General features: G+C 37.7%; 1 protein-coding gene across 1 annotated transcript in view; it reads left to right on the top strand.

Moving 5' to 3' along the window:
* Positions 1-18,176, top strand: part of TFAP2D (transcription factor AP-2 delta) — a 55,640-nt gene extending 37,464 nt beyond the window's left edge. The window contains exon 7 of the mRNA XM_001502872.5: positions 15,453-18,176. Within this exon, the coding sequence (XP_001502922.3) occupies positions 15,453-15,672 (220 nt within the window). The 3' untranslated portion in view covers positions 15,673-18,176. The remainder of the gene's footprint in view (positions 1-15,452) is intronic.
* The last annotated feature ends 932 nt before the right edge of the window (positions 18,177-19,108 follow it).

A 19,108-nucleotide genomic window follows, 5' to 3' on the forward strand; every position in this document is an offset into this window, starting at 1 on the left:
TGTGCAGAGTATTGTAACAGGCCAGTCTGGTGTAACACAGGCAAGCTAGACTGGTGTTACCCAGAAAAGAGCTAAATATTCAGTAAATTGCTCCTCCCATCCTCTAAAAATGAAAGATATGTTGGTGTAAAACTCTCAAGAGTATACATGACTGCAGATTCTCAGTCACAACAATTTGAAACATATAATCATACTTTAAAATATTTTAACACTGCATGGTATATCTACTTATACAAGTGTCATCTATAAAATTATGGTATTATTATTTATATGTTGAATATTTTGATATCAAAAAGTCATGATGTCCTGTTTATTATGCCTTTTTAATGTTTGCCAGATGTTTCATTTATTTTGCTTTAACTACCTTCCAGATTATTTATTTAGATGAAATCTTCTGATCTCATAATGGAAGGTAGTAGGATGATAGAAATCACTTAAGCAAAATTCACTTTATAGCAAGTTTCCTAAGTTACATCTCTTTTTATTGTGGTAAAAAGCACATAACATAAAATTTACCAACTGAACCATTTCTAAACGCACAGTGCAGTAGTGTTAAGTATATTCACAGTTGTGCAACCAATCTCCAGGACGTTTTCATTTTGCAAATCTGAAACCCTAGATAACCATTAAATAATGCCCCATTTTTCCCTCTCCCCAGCCTGTGGCAACCACCATTCCACTCTCTGTCTCTATGAATTCGACTACTCTAGATACTTTATATAAGTGGAATCATACAGTATTTGTCTTTTTGTGACTCGCTTATTCTCTTAGCATAATGTTCTCCAGGTTCATCTGTGTTGTAGCATGTGTTAAATTTCCTACCTTTTAAGGCTGAATAATATTCCATTGTATGAATATGCCACATTTTGCTTATCCATTCATCCATTAATGGATACTTGGGTTGCTTTATCTCTTGGCTATCGTGAATAGTGGTGCTATGAAAATGGGTGTGCAAATATCTCTTTGAGATCTCGCTTTCAATTCTTTTGTATATATATGCCCAGGAGTAGAATTACTATATTACATAGGAATTCTATTTTTAATTTTTTGAGAAACTGCCATACTGTTTTCCATGGTGGCTGCGCCATTTTACATTCCCACCAACAGTGCACAAGATTTCTAATTCCTCCACATCCTCGCCAATACCTGTTATATACTGATTTGTTTTTGTTTTGATAGTAGCTATCCTAATGCGTGCAAGGTGATATCTCATCCTGATTTTCATTTTCATTTCCCTGGTGAACTGTCATGTTAAGATCTTTTCATATCTGTTGACCATTTCTATGTCATCTTTGGAGAAATCTCTATTTAAGTACTTGGCCCATTTTTAATCTAGTTATTTGCTTTTTTGTTGTTGAGTTGTAGGAGTTCTTTATATATTCTGGAAATTAACCTCTTATTAGACATATGATTTTCAAATATTTTCTCCCATTCTGTAGGTTGCCTTTTTATTCTGTTGAGTACATCCTTTGATGCACAGAACTTTTTGATGTAGTTCGATTTGCCTATTTTTACTTTTGTTGCCTATGCTTTATTTATTTATTTATTTATTTATTTGGTGAGGAAGTTTCACCCTGAGCTAGCTAACATCCATTGCCAATCTTCCTTTTTTTTTTTTTTTTTTGCTTGAGGAAGATTAGCCCTGAGCTAACATCTGTGCCAATCTTCTACCTTGCATGTGCGATGCCTCCACAGCATGGCTGATGAGTGGAGCAGCTCCATGCTGGGATCTGAACCCACAAACCAGGACCATCGAAGGAGAACACATGGAACTTTACCCACTCAGTAACAGGGCTGGCCCCATTGTTGCCTGTTCTTTTGGCATCATATCCAGGAAATCCTTGCCAAATCCAAAGTCATGAAGCTTTTCCCCTAAGTTTTCTTCTAAGAATTTGATAGTTTTAGGTCTTACATTTGGGTCTTTGATCCATTTTGAGTTAATTTTTGTATGTGTTGTAAGGTAAGTGTCCAAGTTCATTCTTCTGCCTGTCTTAAACTATAGCCTTTTAAACAAAAGATACATGGTTGACATTTCCAATTAAAACCAAAATTGAAGCCTCCTGATGTAGACTGAATTTAAATGTGCATACGTTTTTTTACCATGCATCTATTAAAAGAAGCCTCAATAGAATATCTTAATAGAACAGTAAAAGTCAGCTTGTCGCCTGACTTGAGAAAGACTCCCCACTTTATAGGTATAGCCCTTAAACCTGGCTTCACAGCAAAATCTCTCTTGGAACTTTTTAAAAACCTCAAGGATGGAAGTACACTTTTAAAGATCTGATTCAATAGGATAGGTCTAGGATTGGACTCGGGACTCTGTGTTATTTGCAAAACTCTGAAGTTGGTTCTGATAGTTAGGCAGCTTTAAGAACCATAGTCCCAGGATATCCCTAGACTATTAGCTTTTTTTTCCCTTTGGAAGAAAAATAATTCTAATTCATTGTAAAGTGCCACTGAGAGTTATGTAAAGTTCTGTCTTGTACACTAACATCGTAAAAAGATTCTACATTTGTTATGGCGCTAATAATCTGGGCAAAAAGGTGTCCGCATGGAGTGTGTCTCTGTCATCAATTCCTACTGAGAGCGATAACTTTAATTTTGATAGAAGCATGAACTCAAGAGAAAAATGAGTTAGAAAGGAAGCGTATCACATCTGACTTTGAAAATAGTCAATTGGCAGAGTCTGATTTTCCAGTGTTTTTGCTGACTGCTGGCTGGAAAGAAGTGAGGACACAGCGTGATTGCAAAGGCAGAGAGCATACTCTAATTAGTAGTCTCAACGTGTGCTACTATTTTATTTAGTCAAAATCTCCTTCCCAACGCAGACCACCTGCATTACACCTCATAGGGTGGCTGATTTGGTACCCTGAGCTCTGTGGCTTACTTTCAGCAGGCTGAATACGTGCAGGTAAAGCTAGGGAATGCTCTGACCCTGTAAAGCACAGATTACTTCCAGTTTTCCTTGGCAGTTGACATATCAGGGTGCTCTGGGAAACTGTGTGCATAGCAGTGACCCCTCTCCTGATTCATGGCCTAGAAAACTGCTTGTCTCCATCCAAATGACAGGAGACAGGTTTGTTCATTATTTATAATTTACTGAGTACCATCAAAAGTGTGTATCGCTGTAGAGAACACAGCAGACACCACAACACCTACAGAAAAGGAAAGAGATTTGATTGAAATCTACAGAAGACCCTGAAGACGTGATTCCCAGGAATGGGGATGACAATTAGACAGAGGTGGCATGGGGCTTTGCGGACAGAACAGACTCAGCTCAGATAGAAACCCAGAGCCCTAAGTTTCTGAAATGTTAAGAATTTCTCTCTTTGAGATCTCAGGAAATCTCAACAACTTTTCCCTTCTTTGTCTCTTACAGTCTTAAGATCTCCTTGAATCTGAAGTCAAGCAAAAGCACATCTGACAATTTACGTAAGGGGAGGAAGTTAGACTATCTGTAACGCTCAGTTCAGAGAGAATGGCCTATCAGAAAATTGAGGACGTTTTCTTCCTCAGCACCCACATTAGGAGGCTGAAATTTTATTGTTTCTTGCATTTTACTGTGCTAATGGCAGGTGGTGCAAAGATGACTAAACGATTGTTCCATTCTCCATGAACTTCTAATGTAGAAAACAATTACATACAAAGACTTCTAATATATGAGAGAGATTTATAATAGAGGATTAAGCAGAGTACAATTACCTAGGGTAATTAGGAAAGGCTTTCATCTGTCTATCCACAGTACTTAGCACGTAGTTTGTGTCCAATAAATGTGTTAATAAATGTAGACTATGGTAATATCTCTATTAGGTCTTGCCTGTATTCTCCACTGCTTCATTCCCAGGGCCATGGTGTTTTAATTGGACCATGAGCTGGAGAAGCGAAATGATCAATGTGCTTAATTCTTCTATTTGACTCAAAAAGTCTACTGACATCACACCTTTTTGGAAACAGACCCTCCCATTGCTCCCATAACATGTTGGAAATAAGAAATGTATAGGCAGTCCCAGATATATGTGTGTTTGCTGGTGATTAAATTTTCTTCATTGATTCTCAGTGTTGGAAGGCCCTTACATTTTCCACTCTCCTTCCATATTTGGATCTTCTCTCCAACATCCCTGTGAAGTTGTTACCCACTCCAGGCTTGAAAACTTTCAATGATAGACGGCTCTATCCTTACCTAGGCATCCCTTCTATCTCTGACAACTGGCTTCCTTCCATTGAGGCAACATCTGTCTCCCTAACATCCCATCTTTGGGGGCCTTACAGAGTCATTTTAATCCTGTTTCCCTCCCAATTTCTAAAGGCAGCTCTCGTGTCTCTCTGAGTTTTCTCTTTCTGGGCTATTCATCCCTGTTTTTGCTAGTGTTCCACGTATGACATGCATTCCAGTCAACTCAAGTGGTGTCTTCTGAGAGCTGTGTGCTTGGCAACATACTGAAGAGAGGATGTATGTCCTGCTTAAATGTGAACATGTTTGCTCTTCTCCAAGGAGCCTAAAATGTGAATAGTTTCAGGTTTTGGTTTTCTTTTTTCATTTTCTTGGTATGGGAAAGTGGCGAGGAAGGTATTCAGCAGTGGATGACTTTCTTAATCTTGCGCAAGTATTGTTTAATGTCGGAAGAGAAATGAAGAAATTTCAATTAAATCTCTGATCCCAAAAGAAAACGTCATGAAATAAATTGCACAACTAGGCTCAGCATTTAAGAAATAAAATGATTAAGACTCTTTCAGGATGTTCTGCCCATTCAAGGGAATGTCTCAGCCCATTTTATTTAAGAATATTGAAAATAGTGGGCCTGAATTGTGAAGAAAAAAAATCTTGTGTTCCCCAAACTTAAGCTCCTTCGTGTAAGGTTGAAATTAAATTTTAAAACTTTAACTGAAACTCCAAAACTGAGTGCCGTTCCCAGGTGCAAAGAAAAACGTACCTGTAAGTGATCAGGTCTTGTTCACTACTTAAATAAGAAAGGACAGTCTGTATTTACATAAGAGTAAAAATGAGTCTCTCTTGAAGTAAAACTTTCACTAGCAAAAATGTGGACTAAAAATAAAACAGACAACAGCTTTCATTTCCTTAGCAGACAAATGGAACCATGATGCACTTCTTGTATGAATCTACATAAAATTACTTACATTCCCTTAACCTTAAGCAGAAAATTAAAGAATTAAATCAGTTGCCAATATTTATTGTACTTCACAAGTCGCATGGCACCAAACCAAATGCTGCAGGAGAGACAGACATAAAAGCATCCGTTGTAGGTCATTGGATGGCATTTTTCTGGGTTTTTAGGTTCAGCATGTAGGAGACTAGTAATTCAAACAACAGAAAACCAGAGGCAACTGTTTCCAACAAGAAGTTACAAACATGGCCCATAATAACTACATGTGTGAGTAATTAATTTGAGGAATGCATATATTGAGGAAGAAATTTAGTCAATTTTTATTGAAATAATTTCTATCTTTGTTGAACTACGGATTGGGGGAGAGTCTGTAAGGAGACAGCACAGAATTGTGGGAAACTCTCAGGTGGGATGTTAGGTGGTCTAGCTCAGTCTCCTCTTGGCTGCCAGCTGGAAGTGTGGCTTTAGAGCAGACATTTCACTGGTCCAGCCCTTGCATGTTATCTATAAAGTTGATGCAGTTAAACTGGATGATCCCTAAGGCTCCTTCTAGACCAACAATGATTTACCCCATTCTTGATTTACTGCTCCATTTTAAATCATTATTTATGCTGTGTTTCCATATGACCTCATTTCTTTATGTTTTAGCAACTTGTTCATTTTAAAAAGTCAACAATTTAGAGGGGCCGGCCCAGTTGCACAGCAGTTAGGTTTGCATGTTCTGCTTCGCCGGCCTGGGGTTCACTGGTTCGGATCCCAGGTGCGGACCTACTCACCACTTGGCAAGCCATGCTGTGGTAGGCATCCCACATAGAAAGTAGAGGAAAATGGGCACGGATGTTAGCTCAGGGTCAGTCTTCCTCCCCAGAAGAACAGGAGGATTGGTGGTAGATGTTAGCTCAGGGCTAATCTCCCCGCCCCCCCCCCCCAAAAAAATGGCAACAAATTAGGGTCAACAAATTAGGTTTGAGCACTCTGCTTCATCGGCCCAGGGTTTCACTGGTTCAGATCCTGGGCACGGACCTAGTACCACTCTTCAGGCTATGCTGAGGTGATATCCTACATAGCACAACTAGAAGGACCTACAATTAGAATATACAACTATGTGCTGGGGAGCTTTGGAGAGGAAGGAAACAAAAAGAAGATTGGCAACAGATGTTAGCTCAGGTGCCAATGTTTAAAAAAGTAAAAAGTCAACAACTGAATAAAATTCATCTAAAAAAGCACAAGAGTCCTAAGCTTAGCATTTCTATTGCCCTATTCTAAGTAGAAAATGTGAATTGTCTGATAGAGAGAAATATAAGGAAATGGTTCATTTATCCCTAAGAGCTTTATTCCCATATGTAAAAAACAGGATGCAGATGTCAAAGAATGTCTTTGCCATCAGAGAGTTGACTTGGATGTGATTGACTCTGGTCTCTCCTGATGGCTGTGCAATGACTGTATCCTTAGCCTCCTTTGCTAATGAGCTGGATGGAAGTAAAATGGATCACAAGGATCCATTCCCCTTTGGGACCTCAGTAAGTGGCTGAGAAAAGCAGGAACAATGTGACCTTTGGGCAATAGATGGGCAACACATCTCACAACCTGGCAGAGATTTAGGGCATCAGAAACACATTTCTCCAAAGTGAATTTCATAGAGCACTCGTCCCCAGAGATGCTCCTTGAAAGTCTCTCATGGTCAACTGTTTTTTGGATCAAGAAACTCTGACTATTACACTCCTCTTGAAGTATGCCACTGCACATTAGCATATCAAGGGCTCCCAGAACTTTTTGAATTGGACCATTTTTGAGTGGAAGGAGTGCTTACTTAGCCCCATGTTTCCAACATTTGATCACAATACTTAGCCCCATGTTTCCAAAACTTGATCACAGAAACTATTTTCTCTCAGGCTACCTAGTAACATCCCATGCAGCTAAGATACTGCAGAAGTTCTTAGGGGAAATGCTGAAGAAGTTTATCATCCTCTTTTTCCTGGGAAGAATAGCAGACACAGCAGTTAAGTGCTATTTCTTGGCCATAAGGGAAAACATTCAATTCCCTAGCTGAATTTAAACTGAATAAGTACTATTTAAAAAATACTAATGCTTTGGACCCATCCCAGACCAATTAAATTAGGATCTCTGGGGTGGGACCCACGGTCTTTTTTTAATAAGCTCCCGGGTGATTCTTATGTGCATCTAGGGTTGAGAACCACCAGCTGAAGGAACCATAGAACATTTGTGAATGCTGCCAAGGCCTTGCTAATGAATAGATTTCAAAGAAACCTTGCCACCAGAGAACCATATATCTTCATTATGCACCTTAATTAAACTCCATTTTAGAAGCACTTGGGTCCATGAGACAATATAATCTATGTAGGAAATGAGCACAATCAACCAGTTTCCCTTTTCCTCTATTTCCTCAACCAGTTAGGCTACAAAGGATAGATGCCATCAGGTTCTGGGAGGATAAGTCCAGCTACTTTCCTCCGAGTGAGGTCTCTCTCCGTGGCCTGTTCTGGGGTTGTGCTGCTTCAGAGAGATGAAGTGCCTTATCCACATAGCTTTGGAAAGAAGTAAGGTTTTGCCGAGAAGCCCCACAATCCTTTGCTGCTGTTCTCCAGGGTCTGTTTTCCAGCCTCCTGACCTCACATTTGTTCTCAAGAGTGCAAGAAGACATTTTTCTGGCTGCTACCTAAAGCTGTAGTGGGAAATACAGACTGAGCCTCGGGCTACATTTGGACCTAAGCTCGAAGTAGCTGAATAATCCAGGAGGGAAGGAAAAGGCTTGTCTCTTCTTTAAATCTTGCTGCCTGCATGCCTCCTGGAGACCAAGAAGCAGAACTGAGGCTGGCGACAGTGCCATCTGTATGCAATTTGAGAAATCAAAGATATATAATAGCAAACACCCATTGGAACGATGAAACATAAAATAGGAATATTAGCCCAAACTTTTTCAACATTTACCCTGTGAAAAGAAGTGGAGGAAGAGAAGTTTGTTTGTCAAACATTTTCCAGGTGGAAAGTAGAAATTTAACAAAATGAAATTACCTTTTACTCTAATTGCCTAAATGATGATGGCACGCTACTTTTTCTTGATTTTCAATATTCTAGTTTGTAGCATCATAGTATCTACTACTTCCAGCTTTTTGTATCTCAAAAGAAAGCCAGAAAAAATCCATCCATGGTTGGCAGACACAACTGAATGGCCCAGTCTTCAGTGGCAAATACTAATGTGGCTTTCATTTTTTTTTCAATACATATAAAATCAGTGTTTGCTTAGGGAGGTGGAAAGGATGTACTGGATCCCAGGCCCAGTTCTTGCCAAGATAGGAAGAATTCAGGGGGAGATTCCATAGACGTTTGCTTCAGGCTGTGTTTCAGAAAATTGCTGTAGTGGTTTAATCTAAATTAGTTTAGACAAAATCAATAAAAACGATAAAGCATTTCTGAAGGACAATTAGAGCAATATGGAAACAGCTTTGTGACATTTCTCTAGCATACATTTCTAGTGAAATGTAAACTATATTTACTCAGACTAAGGAAAGTCAAATAGCTCTTATTCCTCTGGTAGATGTCCATTCAGAATCCTATTTTAACTTCCATCCCAAGTAAACACTGAAGCTTTGGAGATTTTAAAGATAAATACATAAGACCTTGGCTAGAGGGAAAAAATGCACTTACCCAGGAATCACAGGTATGAGGAGAAGTTTGTGAAATTTCTAGTATACGGAAGTGTCTTCATAGCCCTCATCATTAATGTCAAGTAGTTATAAGTATAAATGCTGAGTTAAAGATGGATTGTCACATTAGCAAAACCACACAAGGAAAAAGAAGAAAGGATTATAATTTATTCTCTTTCATATTGCAGTCTCTTCTCTTTCATCCTCGATTACCATTTTCCTTTCTGAGTCTCAATTTCTTCATTTTTAACCCCACTGACAGAGAATACAGTTTGAACTGTTGCGATATATTTTCTTTTAAAAAGTTAAAGTCTGTATTGGTAGAACTTATTTAAGTCAAGTTCATTGGTCAAGAAGAGGTTAGGACACCACCTTGTAAAAAGGCAAAAAGTGTGGGTCCTCAGGTGGGCACGCACACACACGTATACGATCTCTCTAGAAAGCGTGGTTCTACCCTGTGGTGTCTCCCAGGTTGCTGAAATGTGAACGTACCCTAATGCTTAGGGGAGATGGTTTATGTTGCAGAAAGATGCTCTAGAGAATGTTAATTGGGAGGTCTAGCAAAATAAGAGTTTTTAAAACCATGAATAAAATTAAGAAGATGACTGTTAAATGTAAGTTACATTTTCTCTAACATCAGGTGCCATAAACCATCGCAGTCTCGATTTTCCCAGCGGGTGACTGCATTGCTCACAGTCAGTTGTCAGAAACTTCCTGCTCCTCGGTGTGAAATTAGTAATAGGAAAATGAAATCAATGAGCTGGAATCTAGTTAGGCAGAGAGAGAGAAAATAGTTCAAGGTAAAAATAGCTTCCAAATCTGGCTGGCTGTGTTCTAAACCTCAAATTTTGACCCTAGCTTTTTTGATTTAGACTTACTGATTCCATAAGACTTTTCCCTAAGAATTGCTCTCTCACTATACTGCAAGTGGATATGTTTTCCTTAATCTCCTCTAAATGTCACATCATTGATTTGGGCCCACCAACTAAGCCTTTTGCCGCATTAAGATATTTCAGAACTTTGGTTCTGCTACCCAATGATGTAATTTTCCTCTATTTTAATGCCAGCCATGCAGTTACAAATCCATGATGGCTTCAACCACATTGTCAATTAACATGCTGCGCGGAGTGGAATTAATGAGAGAGACTTGCAACACTTCCCTAGAGATGTCCTTCAAGGTTAACAACTGCCCTTAAGTCCACACGTTGGGTATTGTCATCCAACCAGCCGTGAATCTGCCTTACTCTGCTGTCATCTACCTCATTATTCCCCCCAAAATTATCAGATGGTATTTTGGGAGATTTTGTCGGATGCATTGCTAAAAATCCTACAGTAAATTGTATTGCTACTGCTCTGCTCTAATAACACTTTCATAAAAGGAAATACAGTTACCATATTGGGCTCCTTACTGAACCCATCCAGCACTTCAGTGAGCACTTCTATTTTTTAAGTGTTAACACTTCAGATTTGTAATAACCCATTGCATGAACAAATTACAGCAACTACAGACTTAATGATTCAATTTAGATGACTTTTGGGGAAAAAGTAAAAGCTGCAGGGATAGAAATTAGAGCACCGATTCCCAGGGGTGAGGGCTGGGGAGAGTGAACTGACTGAAAAGGAGCACAAGAAAACTTTCTGGCTAATGTTGGTTGTTACACAACTGTATGGATTTGTTGAAATTCAGTGAGCTATATACCTAAAAAGGGTAAATATTACCGTACGTAAATTCAAACCAAATAAATCTGATTTTTTTAAATATCTCAAGAAATTTGTTAAAGGACTAACTAAATGTAATTTAATAACCCAGAGTTGCTAAAATCTCTTTTTCCCCTGCTTTATTAAAGCATGTTTCTCTGTTCCATTTCACTACTTCCTCTCCCATCTTCCATGATTTTTCAAAGATTACCTGACAAACTCAGTGTCTCAGAAACACACCTGTGTTTTCTCTATCCTGAAATAGGAGTTTCTTATACATACTTTTAAAAAAGTCTCAACTCCATTAATTATACCATTGCCAATTTTAATGATTAAACTCTCCTTAAAGAAAGCAAAGTATCTTAATGACCATTTAATCTTCCATGTGCTAACATAGCACTCTCTCCCCCGAGAAGCCTTGGGCCTATCCCTGCATTGTTCTTCTTCTCCATTCTTGGAATATAACTTTAAATCCTACTTACCTGGGCATCAGAGTTTCCCTGATGAAACCAAGGAACTTTGAGCCTTTTGTTAACTCAATTATTCCCTACACTGGAGTCCCACCCCTTCTCTACTGAGCTGCTGCCTCCTGGTGGTGACTAATCCTCAAATGCTGGCAGCAGACAATATCAGGGAGAGCATAGGTGCTTCATCTCAGCCCTGTTTGGTTTTGTTGTTGTTGCTGTTGGTTTGTGTTTTGTTTTTATTTTGTTTTAACACTCTTTGTATTTTTTTTTAAGATTAGGCTATAATTTTGATTACCAATTTATAGTAAGAGCCCAAATGAAAAGTTTTTAGAGATATGTACAGCATCTTATTTGTCTCTTAACTTAAACTCTGGTAGATTTCGATTATCACTTATGCTCTAGGGCTCCCACTCCTCTTCCTCGCTTCGATGACTGAGATCTTACCCTCACCTGTCTATTTTCTTCCCATTGTCTTCTCTGAGCTCTAGTTTTACATTTTGGGGGGGGACTGTTACTCCTTTCTCCTTAGAATTCTATTTAAGTCTTCTCATCACTTTGGCAAGTTTCTATGCTTTGGCAGGAGCACCCCTTTTTCAATATCTTAATCAAAGAATCAGGAAACTAATTCCTTTTTCTCAATATTGCCCAAGGAGCTTTGAAGGGTGAGTGGACTTTAGATTGGCTGAAAAGAAGAGGAAGGACAAAGGTGTGCAATAGGAATGGCCATCATAGGGTTGAGGATAAAGAAGAGAGATAAGCCTTTCAAGAATAAAGTCGAGAACACTTCATTACAAAGGGTGAAGGAAGGAGACCTGGGAAATGCAAATATATTAAGAAATCTGATACATTTGTATCCTCTGCCACTGTTCAGTAACATTTTTAAAATGTGGCATGAAGACAATACATCTAACACAATGCTAGTTGTCTCCTTCCCTCGTCTCATTGAGGATAAACTTTTAGATGAATCTGATTTTAGAAGAACTGTTGGATTTTGACTGCCTACTTCAAACCATCATGGCTGCAATTTGACCTAGGTAATATTTGCTTGTGAAAGGCTCTCTGATGTTAATCTGATGAAAATATATGCAAATGCCAAGTATAACTTAAATATGAAGTCTGTGGCTGAAAAATAAGACTTTCTAAAGGCAAAAAATGATCCCCATTATCAGAGATTTTGGAGATTTGACTACAGTGTATTACCTTATAGATTACCTTAGTTTATTTCAGTCTGGGACTGAAAGTCAGCCCTATCATTTCTGTTTTTGTTTTGTTTTCCTGTAGATTCCATCTTATTGCTTTCCTCCTTTTTGTATGTTTCCTCCTTTTGTATGAATGAAATATGCACCTATTTTTCCGGAGTGGTTGGGGCTAGCAGAATAGCATGATGTTCCCAGAAATTCTTTACAATTATCCTGCGATTTCACACTTTTTTCTGTGCTATTTTAATACAATATTAGATGGCTTTAATTATTTGGTTTCATAAACTTCACTGAAAACTGCTAGAACAGAGGCTATCCTTTGCATTAAGTATCATCCTATGCAGTGTGCCACACATATTTTTTATGTGCAAGTAATGTTAAATTAAGGAAACTAGCAAAATTTGTGTAATGTTTTTCATGTTGAAAAGTAACACTTCAAGTAGTTACTTTGCTTATGTTGAATATTCCAATTTCAATTTTAGACTTCTCTGTTCAGCTCAGTGGTCTTTCAACTTCCATAACCTCTGTCCATGATGTGGGTTTGCAAAAGAGCACCATAAGTATTAATACTGGTAAATTGAAGCTTAGAGGTAGAAAGAAACTTGCAGATGTTCTAATCAGACCATTGTCATCTTACCAGGCTAAGTAACTTGCTCAGTCACAAAGTGCCTAAGGTCAGAGCCAACGTGAAGACTTGGTACAGCTGGTTCTCAGTGCATGGCAGATGACAACGCAACCTGCTAATGGTCAGACACATATTTTAGGAGCAAGCAAGACCATCAGCCAAGAAGGGATACCAATTTAAGAATCTTTAATTATGGCAACAACTCTTTTTGACATGGAGATTTAAAGCATTTATACAAACAATTCCACTTTGTACTTGATGTTTTAAAACCTTAGTCTTAGACAAGAAAGTGAGTAAGAAAACTCATCATCTTCCAGGCCTACAAGTCTGCACATAGAACAAAGTCAGAGAAACCAAGCTAAAACTGCCAGGAGAAAGTGATTTCTCAAAGGAAAGGAGTAAAACACAGCCTCAGCCTGAGAATAACGTAAGTCCAGAGGCATTACAGAATTTCAGATTTCTCAGGCAAATTATTTAAATTCTCTGGCTGTTAGTTTCTTCATCTGTAAATTGGAAATAATAATACCTACATCTTAGTGTTATTGCCAGGATTTATGAGGTGATACAGAATAAAGCACTTAGAACAGGGCCTGGCATATGGTCAGAACTCAAATACCGCTATTAACTTTAATATTTAATCTAGTGAAACTAAATTTTGCACACTCAGCTATAGGTGAAGAGGGCAGTCACAACCAAGAGGATATGGCAGTATAGAGGAAAACAAAATTCATCTAATGGTACAAGGAGCCCTAAACAGGAATAAAGCATGAGAAATGAGGCAGTTGTACCCAAGGCCAAGCATCTAGACATTAATGGATGGCTTCACTCAGGTCTTTCTGTGGGCACAGACACAATTAATTCTTCCACCACTCTAATCAGTTCCATTTGTTGTCCAGCCTCCCTGATAGAACCTAAAGCAGACGAATTCCCCTCTAGTCATCTCCTTGTAGAAATGGAGCTGAAGTCAATTTTCCTGCTCAGCAAAGCAAGACACTGCAACAAAGATATGCATACGCTTGAACTATGGTGATGTTTTATATTACAAATTTTGGCATGCATAGTTGCCCAAGTACTGACCATCCTTGTTTTCTAAATAATTGGAGACTGAAGTCTTTTTTGTTTTTAATGTATGTTAATGATGACCTAGGCATAGGGCAAGCTTTGTAAAATCTCCAGATGAAAGATGCCAGCAACTTGTCGAGTGTAATAAGGGACCTGCAGAAAATTTTACTCTCACCGTGAATATCCACAACCAACAATATCTACCATTTATTGAGAACTTACTATAGGTCTGACATCATCCTGAGCCCTTTGCATGGCTTAAGGTAAATAACAATTCCATGTGGTAGATCCTATTATTATCACCACTGAGGCATATCAGTAGGCTGCCATGGAGCCTAAATTCCTCATTTGCGTTCTTTTAAGATTTTATTATTTTTGCTCCTAAAGATTATATACCCTATGAGGGGTAACTAACTAGTTAACATATTATGGAGGATGGTACTATCTGATTCAAAAACTGCTAATGTCATGGCGACTATAACAACCTAGGACCTAGGACTTGTAAGCAGTTAATAGCTTGCTTTAGTGAATGTACAATATATGTGCCACATTGTATATACATTATAACATATGCATATGTTATGTTATGCATATGTCAAGCATGTTTTTCTATATTATTACAAGAAATGAATTATGGAGAACAACCTGGCAGAGTGTCACTTCAGAAACAATTAACCAAATGAACAATCTGGGTGGATTCTGTTCACAAGGAGAGTGAATCTATAATTATGCATTTGTTCAACTAGAGATGATATTTCTCATGGTTGGAAGGGCTACCTATGCTGAGGCTACCACAATGCTCCTTACATCTGCTCATTAGTTATGATTATTAGTTAATCAGTTAGCTAATTAACACAAAGAGTGGCTTACATAAGATAGAATTTTATTTTTCTCTCATTTAGGAGACTGGAGGTGAGTGGGTTCCTTCCATCTTGTTCTGTCCTCACCACCAAGGTGATTATCCTCATCTGCATAGCTGCAGAACTATTTTGAGAGGAAATAAAGGGCACTCAATTTCATTTTAAGCAGGTGGGAATCACGTACAACAATTCCCATCATGTTCTAGTGGGGGGGGGGGTGGTTAGTGCCATGTCCACACCTAGCTGCAAGGGAAGCTTGGAAATGTAGCCTCCAGCTGGATGGCCATGTACCCAGATAAAACTCCATTACTATGGAGAAAAGAAGAATGGATTTAGAGGAATAGCTGGCCATCGGGCACACTCAGCCAATTCTGATCTCTTCTTGTGTGATCTATGCCCATACAAGTATATATGCCGTTCTCAAAAGCCAAATGATTCCCACACATAGAAAGTTGTATTTTCTGGTTGTTAATGAGACATAGAATCAGAATCAAGTCATGTGCTAAACACTGAGACTTGCTAATAACTAGTGCACATCAAGTCTATCAATGACAAGTCTTCTTCCAAATATGTCCTAAATTTCTTATGGTCAAAAGCAATACGTTGACTCATGTTCTAACTTCCACAAGGCTTGGCACCATTTAGGAATACAATAAATGCCTGTTTAATATTCTGGATCTAATGAGAGGATTTGTTGTCCTGCCTCATGCTGTAAGTTGTTCATCTCTTTTTCCTACCACTTCTCATTTCCAGTTTGATCACTCATGGCTTTGGGACTCCAGCAATATGTGCAGCCCTAAGCACTTTCCAAACAGTCCTCAGTGAAATGCTGAACTACTTGGAAAAACACACTACCCACAAAAACGGCGGAGCAGCGGATTCTGGCCAAGGACATGCCAATTCGGAGAAAGCCCCCCTGCGGAAAACTTCAGAGGCTGCCGTGAAAGAGGGCAAAACAGAAAAGACAGACTAGCTACATCAAACAGAATCTATTTCCAGAGAGTCTTGCTGCTGATATTTTTTCTAATATATATATCATCGAGGGTGATTAATCTTCAGTGGACCAAATCTCTACCCTTCCCCAACCCTCCATAAAAAACAAAAATGGAAATGAAAAATGAAACAAAAAAGGACAAAACCAAAAAAAAAAGAAAAAAAAGGAAAACAGCAGTGTAACCGTGTGATGAAATTGTCACTTTTTAATTTTATGTTATGATAAACTCCTTTTGTGCACGTAATTTATTGTTCCGAATTATATACATCACAGTTTTTAAGCACTTCTGGACTTTGGAGAGACAGCATATGCTTTTTCACATCTAACTGATGCACTTTCTTATCCAACTATGTAGTTAGGGATCAGAAAGCATGGCCAAACTGGAATCCACCACCAGTGCTTACAGCTCCAACCTTTCTTGACTTAATTCCCTGTAACAGAAGAGTGCCTCTTTTCGTTAAATAGATCAATCTGGTAATCAATCCATCAATAAATGCTTTGGGAATGGAAAGGGCAGTCATGAATCTTTGTCCTGTGAATTGACAGAAATTCCAAAATTTTGGTCTCCCCTAGCCACTTAACTACCAGTGCCTTGGTGGTATCTAAAAATTCCAGAAAACACTGTCCCCTCTATGTATGACCATTCCCACCCCATCCTAAGTCCTTTTTTTTTTTTCCTGTTAGCTAAGAGACTTAGCATAATATTGAAGAGATGAGAGATGAACTCTTCTATCCATTCTCGTCATATCCCCAACCTAGCAGTTAAGAAAACAGATGGCGCTTCGTCGGTGGGGGCAGGATGGATACAGGAAAGGGTAGCCTTGCCATTCTTGAGCTCCTGATGGAAAGCATTGATATTGTGTTTCCTGGAAAAGCATGAGAACAGGAACAGTGATCTTTCCAGAAAGTTCTGCACCACAGAGACAGGAGAGGAGCCCAGGGAAGTGCTGGTGGCCAATGATTGTATGGTTAAAATAAGAGCCAATCTTTTTCTAACTTTGTGCTTCTTTGACCTGCCCGATAGCCATGTTCTAAACCTTTAGAGGCGCAGAAGCATTCAGGTCTGTGTTCAATAAAGAAAACAAAAACAGAATGATCAGAGAAGACTTTTGCTTTTAAGATGCTTCCTTTTTTTGTAGCTTGTTCTTATAGTTTCATTGTCCTTTAGTTAAGACACTGAAAACAAGAAGTTCCTGCCTGCAAAGGCCAGGGCCTAATTGAATGAAAGTTTGGTCCATTCAAACCTGAATGTGTCAAGAAATCTGATGTGTATGATTTGGTACCACATTGTACTAACCTCTCTACTGTTAACAATTTTCAAACTTCTAGGCAAATAAAGACGTAGGTCATCATCTATGAAAAAAATCATTTCAATAATATGTGGACTGCTGACACTAAGTTCAGCATCAAAATATACTCCTCTCATTAACATATTTCAATTACTTTCAAAAAGTTGCTGCCATATTATAACCCATGGGAAATATTAGCATTATTTTTAATTGAGAGGAAATTGCTCAAGAGTTTTCATATAGAGATCACAAAAAGTATTTTTACCTAACAATAATTCTTAAAATTATCTGACTTTTATCTTCAATCTTATACAGAGAGACACAATCAATGAAAATCTAAATTTCCTAGACTAAATTTAAGTAAAAGAAGACATAACTAAGGAATTCTATAACAAAGGGATTTTATAGTTACACAGTAGAAGAGTTTAAAATAAAGAAACATAAAAGTGATGAGTTGTGATTTCACGTGTTTATCTAGTTCCATTTTTAAAATTTTACCATTATTCATGGCTTTAATATTTTTAAATAAAATAGAATAAAGCTGAGATTCCACTGCAGTTCCAAATTTCATCACAAAATAAATGATTCCATTTTACATGAAATTTCCCATATTGTAAAATATACACATGAAACAAAAATGATGAATATTTCAGTTTAATAAGTAGTAGGGAAGCTATATACAGATAATGTGGGCTACTAATATTTCCTTAATGAAATTTCCGCATTAACTTTTACTCCTTTTATTATAACAATACATATGTATTTAATATGGCATTTTGATATGCATATCTGCTAGGTACTTAATGTAGTTATATACTATGTCAAATGTTCACCAATAATCAGATGAAAAATTAGATCTGGCTTATGGTACCAGCTTACTTCTCCACCCATAGTTGTGACTAGTTCAGATTCTTAACACCTCAATGGGGTGTTATTATTTATTAGTCTTGGAAACAAAAGCATTACTATAACTACAGTGCATATTATTTACCAGGATTTGGGGTGTCTTAAGAGCCTTAAATGGACAACACCCATCGTTAACTTAACCAGCCATTAGGACATAAATGAATTGATAGACTGGTCATTTTTAGAGTCATTATTTATTATCATATTCTAATAGACATTGTTAACATACCAACTTTTGCCTTGTATATAATAGGTACTCAACACTTTTTAAATAAATGAGTAAATGAATGTGTGCGTGTTCTTTGTCCAAAATGGGCCAAAGGACTTTTTACTTTTGATTTTTTTTCAGCACTCAATGCTTCAATCTGCCTTGCTTCTTCCATGGTAATTTATGGATAATTCTTTTTATTTGAATAAGGAAATAGTTCCACTATATCATATTAGACACAAGTTATATGTATTTAACATAGAATAATAAGGAAAAGTATCAGAATTTCAACAAAAGTGAAGGTATAATCATTATCAGTATCATAGTTTATAGTAAAGGAAGGGAGCTCACACACAAAACAATCTGTCTGATTTTCAGGGTTATAATAAGTAATGAAGCAATGAAAAAGTTTCTCAGATTAACTATTACTTGCCCAGAAAAATTGGCCAAACCTCTCATACTTACTTAAAATTAATAATGATGATTAATGTAAACTTCTTATACTTAAATTTATAAAGGATTGAGTCAAATTCCTGTGGAAAGGAATGTTTGTTTCAAGGCTATTTCAATGACCAATTTAAATGCCACCTCCATGGCTATTTCATTAGAGTTACCATTTGGCTTAAGTTTAGCATCTCTGGAAACTGAATAAAACTCTGAATTACTCTATATTTTCTTCTCTGGAAAGATCAGAGCACTTGAAAGATGTCTAGTCTCTTGCTCCCTTCTTTTCAGATGCTTTAAAAATAGGGATAATTCTTCCTGGATTTACAGTTCCTTTTTCCTTCCCCTTCTTTGGGGTATGTTCTCTTCAATGTCCAGAACAAAACATGACCCTTTAGCACCATGAGCATCCTGACACTAGTGTGACAGTGATAAGAATTTGACCTTTTGTCACCTGGTGCTTTTAAGGTAAATGTGTCAATAAATTATCCTTGTTAATAATGAGTAAAACAATATAATTGCATGTCCCTATATTTTCTTCCTTTTATGCCTCTTTGGAGGCATTTTA

This window comes from Equus caballus, chromosome 20, assembly GCF_041296265.1.
Source record: "Equus caballus isolate H_3958 breed thoroughbred chromosome 20, TB-T2T, whole genome shotgun sequence".
In the NCBI taxonomy this organism is placed as follows: domain Eukaryota; kingdom Metazoa; phylum Chordata; class Mammalia; order Perissodactyla; family Equidae; genus Equus; species Equus caballus.